General features: G+C 37.8%; 1 protein-coding gene across 1 annotated transcript; it reads left to right on the forward strand.

The window, feature by feature from the left end:
* Nucleotides 1–4,697: 4,697 nt before the first annotated feature.
* Nucleotides 4,698–5,835, forward strand: LOC134796655 (cuticle protein 2). The gene has a single exon (XM_063768803.1). It carries the CDS (start codon nt 4,743–4,745, stop codon nt 5,568–5,570), a length of 828 nt encoding a protein of 275 aa, XP_063624873.1. The 5' UTR covers nt 4,698–4,742; the 3' UTR covers nt 5,571–5,835.
* The last annotated feature ends 3,733 nt before the right edge of the window (nt 5,836–9,568 follow it).

A 9,568-nucleotide genomic window follows, 5' to 3' on the forward strand; every position in this document is an offset into this window, starting at 1 on the left:
TATGTCTGGAAAAGACAGCTCATTAGCGATAACTTATTATCTTATGTTTTACGTCTTGATATGTGCACTGTGCAACAAGAGGAATTTGTACAATTTCTTGCGCACACATAGGTAATTATTTAAAATGAAATAAATACAATTAATTACATAAATAACTAACTACAAAAACATAAACAAAAACTGCTTTAAACCACATCCGAATAATAAAAGATTACGGCGACACAATTGGAACTGGCCGCATACCAATTCATTATCACAATTAAAAAGTAGTAACGACCCATGACAATCATATACATTGAGTGTACTTGCTACATTTTAAATGAATCGTCATGGGACCTTGATCGCGGGCAACTGCTGACCTTTACCTCGCCTTATAATTTTAAAATGGCGTATATTCACAGGAATTAAAAGGTTTTAACACTGTTCATTAGCTTGGCAAGAAATATAAGTAGGTATCATTACCTGCATATTTATGCCCCTCTAAAAAATGTGTAAGTATGTTTCGTTGTGATCAAGTAGGCATACATTTCAATTATAAATGTATTCTGCTAGAGTGGGAGGGAGTTATCTGAAGTAAGATGTTAAAATCTGACTAACCCATATCTATTTCTCACCCTCCCTTATCCCTGCCTCCTGCTATTAATGAACATTTTTCTAAAAACAGATTTGCAATAGACCTAGAAACAGGATACCGTACCATGTGTTTAAAAACCAGACTTGTCATACAACTCTGCTGCTCTTGCAATACTTACGTAATCTGGGCAAGGTAGGAGCAAAGTGCGAGAAAATTATGGCATGCAATGTAACAGGGAAACTTACCTACTTAAAGAGTTTTAAATGTACTACAACTCTAGAGTAGAAGCAGGTAACTCTCTACAGACTTTGCTTATACGAGAGTGTGGAAGTGACATCAAATTCTGTGAAAATATGACGTTTGTAATAAAACAGCCCTTATACATATACATATGAAATATAATGATAGTTATTTACGTTGACACTTAAGCATCGGAAATAAGTAAAAACTTATTATTGATATATTTTAAATATAATTATAGTGAAGCTTTGAGTTTACCCATATGCAAACATAAGCTAATAGCCAGTAATACCTTGTTTCAAGTTTCAGCTGAACATTTAATCCGCTATGTGGTATGAATTAATGGTACCTTATCTAAATAATGTCATTGATGTATGGCAAAGTTAAATAGAAAAATTGCAAGAGTAGCTAAAGCTATATACTGCATTCATTAGGCGCCAACAACAAATAATTACTGGTACCAACCGAAGTATACAAGGTCAACGTCCACGTGCTAAGAGTTTGTTGAATGTATTTCCTTTGCCAGTTTAATTAAGGAACCTACAGAAAGTTAACTTTAGCAAGCTCTTATCTGATAATTTTGTTTGATTGCAAATACTTGTACCATCACCCACACTGTTAACTGTACATCGGTAGACCTTATCCTTTTCTTATAATGTCCACCGATGTACAGTTAGTGTTGAAGTGATTCTGTCGTATTTTTTACTTTATAAATTTATTATTTACCTACTGTTAATTACTGCGAATTTTGCTTGTAAGTATGTCCATTATAGTTCGTTTTTTTAGCATTAGAAAGAACTTGCAAGAAGGTAAACGATCTTGACATGTCTTTTAATTGAAAAACGCTTTTTAAAAATCAGTAACTATTACTTATGAAAGCAAAAGATTATAAATGATCATATTAGATTCATAATTGTTACATATTTGTCGCCGTAACTTATTTTTAAAATGTGTTTTTCAATTAAAAGACACATCAAGATTGTTTATCTTATTTCTAATGCTAAAAAAACGAACTATAGTGAAGTGATGATAAACAAGATAATTAATATGTAAAAAAGCCGCTAATATGTGGGAAATTCGAATGTAAAGGTACGAAATAGCTTAGAAATCAAATGTTTACTAGCATGTACATTGTAACAAAATATACACATGGTGGCTGGTCTAAATAATTATTGCACGAAAGTTGCAACTACGAAACAGCACGTGTAGCGCCGAATCGTGTATTATTTACACTTAGGTACGTATATTCACAAAAAAATGTGACGTTTAGTTAAGCCAATTGGCAATTGAATACATGTCATAAATAATATTAACCCACATAAGTTTGTTTGGGCTTAAAACTTTTGAAATCTACGCACTTGTAAAGTATACAATCCAATTTAGACAGCAATAAAGCACTGCAATGCTACCCACTTCATTGCTGCAGGAAACGACAATTTAGTTTCCTTGATAAAATGACATTTTCTTGCAGAAATTCGATCTGCAGGGTGTAGCGAAGCATTGCCGCAAAAAATGACAATTTTAATCTCAAAGGCCTGGACATGGACAATTGACATTTCTTGCAACAATGCAGTGTGCAGCAACGCTGCGCTACAATGCTGTTGCAATTGGAATGTTACCTTAACTGTTAGGAATTCGCTTAAGTGTCAGTTACAACATTAATTTTAATCGCGTTTACTAAAAACAGTACATGGGAACGGCAAACGGAGTACCTAATGGCAGCCGAGGCATAAGGTGTGCGATTTTTGAACCGAAGGTTAAGTGTTTAAACCCAGGTTTTTATCAATTAGGTTTTCTAAACTTACGTACGATTGTCTTATGATTTAATTTTACTTCTTGTTATTCTAATCCCGACAAGTCTTAGTTAACTTGTCCCTAGTTTTTTTTTTAATACCTAGGTACATGTTTTCTTCTTGAAACTGCTCATCAGTTTCAGTCTGCTAAACAACACTGCTAAGCAGTTTGAGTAACCGCGGAAAAAGGATCACGTTTACGGACATCATAATTATATCAGTTATCTCCATTGCTAGGAAACATCACCATTAGAAAGTAATTTTATTAATAAGTTTTCAGTGAGACACACAGGCATTTTAAATATATTAACACAAGTCACTCACTTATTTTAATTTGACGATTGCTCGACATATTTCGCTCCATATCGAGAATCTTCACATGGAGCACGTATTGGCGACCCGATGCAGAAATATATTGAGGAATCTTCGACATAAAATATGTGAGTTACCCGTTTTATATATGTATAAAGCAGGGAGGAACTTGGATTTATATCAACAACCACTTCTTATAATATTCTGATACTTAGACTTATTTTTTACAAAATTTTGTAGACTGATTATGATTCCATGGTATCTCTGACACTGAATATTCTAAATACCACTTACCTAAAGGGGCCCACTGATTAACAGTCCGCCGGACGGTATCGGCCTGTCAGTTAAGGGGCCCACTGATTAACAGTCCGCCGGACGGTATCGGCCTGTCAGTTGTTCGGAACTGTCAAAATTTTGTTCTAACTGACAGGCCGATACCGTCCGGCGGACTGTTAATCAGTGGGCCCTTTTAGAACACAATTTTGACAGTTCCGAACAACTGACAGGCCGATACCGTCCGGCAGACTTGTTAATCAGTGGGCCCCTTTATACAAAACACGAGAAAAACTAAAACACAGATAAGGAGATAGGTAGTGTAAAACTAAAAAATATTTTCACAGCAGTTCGAATTTCCATTTCAGCTCTGTCAGTTCGAATACGGTCTTCACTGCAGCAGAAAAGTGAGTAGCGAGCGAGTAAAAAGTAATTTGTTATGCGTAGTCGCGCCCGGCTAACTGTGGAGTTTATTCCAACCCGGCCATTGCTCAGCGGGGTCAAAATGTCTATTCAGCTTCCTGTACAGCAATAGATCCTTGTTCTGTTAGGTAACACGGTTTAAAATAACTGTACACTATTTTTTCTTTGTTTTAGGAATATTAATCTGTGTTAGATACCCTCAAAAGGATAAAACGACCAGAAGGCTAATTCGAACGAACACTTGATATTAAAATGATATATTTTCTAAATAATGTCCATTAGTTATATACCATTCGCGCATGCATTTCGCTACCATTTACCAATTGATTACCTGTTTCTTTTTGAAGTCGGTTAAAACTCAAAGCCATCTTATCACTACAATTTCAATGAAAACGCAAAAAATATTGAATGAACGTTGAGTCATGTTGCCTTCGTTAAAAATACAACATTTGGACCTTAAAAGTTCCGTTTTAAACTTTTTTTGTTTAATTAAAATATTTACCTACTATGATATTACGCAATATAATTAACTTCTCTACATGCTCCAGTAACTTGCGATTAGCTAACCTAGAACAAAGCGCTATTTATAATTACACATCAGCGTCAACGTACTAAGCAGTTTTACGCAAACCTGATAAGACGCCGTGTGGGAACCTGCATTAATTTCTACAATAAATTCACAAAAGCCTGTTGGTACAAAAGAATAATTAACACGATTATTAGGTTAACCTATATCTAAAAGCGATCTTTATAAACCATATCAAAATAATCAATTAACAAAACGACTTTATACTATAGAGACGACAATTGTCATATAAATTAACCAGTATTATATTTAAAATAATTATGCGCTTCGAAAAATAGATCAACCAGTTGACATTTAACGGAGGTCGTTTTTTTCCTCCAGGACGACACTGGCGATCTTCGCCTTAATGTCACTTCCCTGATGTGTCCACGCATGCATCGGATGCGGGCGGGAGCTATGAACGCGCGAGATTTTCGCGGTCGCGCCCGTAGGCCCTTCCAATATGCGTCAAGGCCTTCGCTGTCCGTATAAAACGAGTTCACCCGCCCGCAACGACATATTAAGTTACTTTCACGCGGGCAGTGCACATTTTGATCGCAAAATGTACAGGCTCGTTATATTCGCCTTTGTGCTCGCGATCGCGACGTGCCAGGAACAACAAGGCAGACGTGTCCCCAAATACGCGGGAGATCCGAAAACCGCCGCCATCGTCCAGGAAGCTCGCTACCTCAGCGGCAATGGAGCATTCGGAGCCGCATACCAGCAAGAAGATGGAATTGACTTCAAAGAAGAAACAGATGCTGATGGCAACAGGAGAGGCAGTTACTCATACATCGACCCTAGCGGTCAAAGGAAAACAGTAAACTACGTCGCCGGGAAAAACGGTTTCCAAGCCAGCGGAGACCACATTCCTACCGCGCCTCTGCCTGTCGCCCCCACGCCAGGCTACCAGCCCGACCCGAGGTACAACCCTCCGGATTACAAAGCGCCCCAGTACAGTGCTCCGCAACAGTACACAGCTCCCGCTCCTCAGCGCAACTACGGTGGCAAGCCGAATGAAGACGATGGACAGTACCACCCGGAGTTATACGAACAAGAAAACTACGTAGCACCTCAACCTCAGTACCAGGCGCAACCTCAGCCCCAATACCAGGCGCAACCTCAGCCCCAATACCAGGCGGAGTACCAGGCTCAGCCTCAGCCGCAGTACCAACCTAACAACATCTACCCTGGTGTACAGCAGGCTCAGTACAGTGGCCTGAACACGCAGACCTACCAGCCTGCGCAACAGTATCAGTCCCAGCCTCAACAAGCTCCCCAACAGTACTACGACCAAACGACGCAACAGCCAAGCCGCTTCTTCCCTCCAGGAAAGTTCAGCCTAAACAGAGCGCCTGACGGCTACACGTACTCTTTCCACAAAGTATAAATCTAAACTATAAAAGGCTCAGGCGATTTGTTAAGGCCGAGACACGTAAAAAGCATGCATCAATTAGCAAATCGCCGAGTCATCGAAGGGCCCGCACTCGGCCGCTTCGAAAGCATTTCTTAATTGTTGTTTGCTGTGATATTGTGTGTTAATGGACAGGTATAAATATGTTGATTGTTGTTGTTACTTGTGGAAGAGGGGTTTGATTGGAAAGAGCGTCGTCAGTACTGGACATGTAAATAAACGTAGATTTTCTTAAGTAAAACTGATTTTTCTTCCCCTAAATGTAAGGTCGGGGTACCTTAGCTCCCCAAGGTTACTTTGTTCACCCATGAAAACCTATTTTATTGAATTGATAAATTCTTGCGAATTGCATTATGTGATTAATCTGTTTCAGTGTAAGCGTTTAGTGGCATTTTAAAGAATTTATTATTTAATTAAATGGGTTTTCATGGGTGGGCAAAGTAACCTTGTAAAGGCTAAAGTACCCCGACCTTACGGTACTTAGATAATAAAAATATGATTGACCTTATTTTGATTTAGTAACCTCAACTAAAATTGCGTAATATTTTACTTACAAATAAACAAAGGAGATGAATATTCTAACAACGTTTGACCTCAAACTTGAGACATGTTTTGTCTCATTTAGTTTTCTGCCTAAAAATAGAATTCAAAGCTGAAGTCAAATTATCAATGAGGTTTATTACCTTAAATTACACGATTTAAGTTGAATATAGTTTCCCTGCGTTGCGTTGCATCCTAAATAAAATTAAAGCAAATTCAACAACCTTTATTGCAATTAAACTCCCAAAATTGTTATTAAATTTGGTCCACTTGCACATTTAAATGTTAACTGATAATTGCACAAGTTCACTTCCTGATAGCCAAGGCTCGTGGGTGCGACCGCGTCCGCATTGCTCCCACAAATTGCCGCAAGCACGCGTCAGATCTATTCGAGGCTTTCCAACTATAGCCGCTATATTACTTGCTCCTATCTCTCTCTCTCCAATAGTACGTAAGAGAGACACGCGTTATCGCAGTACCTAAAGTTCGAACACAGGGCCAACTAGATCACCTTACTTAACACAAGGATATTTCACGAACCGGTCCCGACCACCTAGCTTTCCATTTACCTGCCAGTATTGGGTCACGTGGTACCGGCAATAAAACTTACAACGAACTATTGTAATTATAAATTTAATCTGCTACCGGAATGGAGGTCGATCGGGTAAAATAACTCTGATTGCAGAGATACGGGTGTCCATTTATTTTGACCTCTGGTTATCAAAATGTACAGAGCGCAACAGTAAAACATTCCATAAATCAGTTCATAAATTTGCTAACAATGTATTTAGATTTCTACTAAGTTAGATATACAGGGAGGCTAAAAAATAACTGCATTCCCGTTGCCAGGGAGGTTTTGGGATTATACTGAGCAACTTTTACTATGGGATTAACCCCGAGATCGCGTAAAAAAACTGGCTGTTTCATACATTTTGGCTGGTCCATTTTCTATGCGAAGGTAAATTAATTTTTCGCGATTTCGGGGTTGGTCCTATAGTAAAAGTTGCTCAGTATATTAAATGGGGAATGCAGTTATTTTTTAGCCATCCTGTATAAATCAAATGGATGCTCTTAATTTGTCATTGTATGTTTAAGAAAAGCACCGCTCCTTTACGTTGCTTTATTTTCAAATAAAATGGTCAATAGGTTAAGGACAAAACTAATCTAGATTAAATCTCCAACTAATACAAAAGTTTACACTGTTTTGCAACGTAATAGCAGTTATTGTTTTGCAAAGCAATAAGAAAATCGATGACGCAATGATGTTATTGTTCGTTTCGACATGTGATTGTTGCTGCCTAACTTCTTTGGCTTTAACGGTAACAGATCGATTTGTAAAGCGGCCATTGCTTAATCCGCCGCCGTGTATGGTAATAATCCCAAGCTATTGTAATTACAAGTATAGTAGATTATCACTACACCTTATAAAACAAAGTCCCCCGCCGCGTCTGTCTGTTTGTGTGTTTGTATATTCGGAATAAACTCAATAACGACTGAATGGATTTTCATGCTGTTTTCACCTATCAATAGACTTATTCTTGAGGAACGTTTAGGTGTATAATGTGTTAACCCATGCGAAGCCGAGGCGGGTCGCTAGTTAGGTATAAATCAGACCAAAATGCAGATGCAACAGCACCTCTGGTGTCGCAGATATCCATGAGCGACAGTTATTGCTTACCATCAGGCGATTTGTCTGCTCCTTTACCTCATACATATAACACAAAAGAATGAGAAAAAGCATGATAAGAACACATCACTCCTAAATATAATTGCGTTACTTCTTAGTTAAATTAATGCATCAAGATGATTGTTTCGACCCACATACCGAGACTATTAAACCATAGTAATTAACCGTTTTGCTTGTTAGGTTATAGTTACAGTTAAACACATTTGGGTAAACAACTAATTAGGTACTTAAAGTTATGAGGTGAAAATGTGCAACTAGTTGTTACCTTGCTCTAAATATATTGATAACCATCATCTGTGGCAAAAACAAACGACTACACGACTAGACGACTACATGTAATGAGTCAATTGCAAAAAAATTGTACGTAATTAAGCGCAGTTAAGAAGCTGTGATTAGTCTTAACTTAATTGATTCATTTGTGTTACGAAAATTAACTACTTATGTAAATTATATTGTATTGTTTTATTGTAGGTACTTAATTCGTACACATATAAGTCTATAGCATACGCTAACACACTTTAAATAAATATAAATAGAAATGGCTTAACTGTGGTAACACAATGGAATCAATTTACTTTAGACTAATTACAGGTGCTTAACTATGTACAATTTTTTTACAATTCACTCACATAGTAGCCAGCATCAATAGTAGCGGATAAAAAATAACGTGCCAAAAGTATTCGCCATCCCGTAATAGTTGTGCAAATTGTGTATCCTTATAGTTTGTTTGTTTATAGAGAGATATAATTAAATCTCTTTGTCAACAACCCGCGTCGAGACTCGGCTGTCCACCATATGTCTGCAACGCATACTGTCATATTTCGGTCACATCATGCCAAGAGAGGATAGCAATCTGGAAAAATTGGTAATTGTTGGCAATACCGAAGGCAAGAGAACACGAGGCCGATCGCCAACACGATGGTCTGACCAAATAAAGGAAGCCACCGCCTCTTCCAAGCTACATCAAGTAGTGAGGGCTATAAACACTTTAAACTCTCGCGTTTTGTACACATATTTAATTGCACAAACGGGTCTACCGCGATATAATTTCATTGTTTTTACCTTTAATTCCGACGTTTCAGCTGAGTTGCACCAGCTGTGGTCACGGAAAGATTGACGTCCCAACAAATGTCAACAGAGATATTAGTAAAACACCACTAAACTACCCGAAACATTTTTATAAACTAATTTCGGGTAGTTTAGTGGTGTTTTATTAATATCTCTGTTGACATTTGTTGGGACGTCAGTCTTTCCGTGACCACAGCTGGTGCAACTCGGCTGAAACGTCGGAATTAAAGGTAAAAACAATGAAATTATATCGCGGTAGACCCGTTTGTGCAATTAAATAGTGAGGGCTACTTTGGACCGCAACCGATGGAGACAGATTGTTTATCTGAGGCGTTCCAGTGACCACGATCCTCAGTAATGAGGGAACGACCAGAGAGAGAGAGTCAACAACCCTATTGGACTTAAACCTTATTGTGTCTTTTTTTCTTTGTTTGATTCGTTGCTGTAAGTTTTCTTTGCGACGATAAATGACTTTTTTATCTATTAAACGATATATTGATGATAACGATAAATGACATTGATGCTGACTGTACTTACGCGCGTCGACGTCTGTACAATCGAAGCCACGTGTTATTTAAATTTAAATTTAATTTTATCTACATATTTTATCAAATTTAACAAATTATTAGACTAACAAATATTTATCAGAGCTGCATATGCCTGCTAGGTAGGAAATTAT

This window comes from Cydia splendana, chromosome 14, assembly GCF_910591565.1.
Source record: "Cydia splendana chromosome 14, ilCydSple1.2, whole genome shotgun sequence".
In the NCBI taxonomy this organism is placed as follows: domain Eukaryota; kingdom Metazoa; phylum Arthropoda; class Insecta; order Lepidoptera; family Tortricidae; genus Cydia; species Cydia splendana.

Coding starts and splice junctions, on each gene's coding strand:
- LOC134796655 (XM_063768803.1), top strand. CDS start 4,743: ATGTACAGGCTCGTTATATTCGCCTTTGTGCTCGCGATCGCGACGTGC.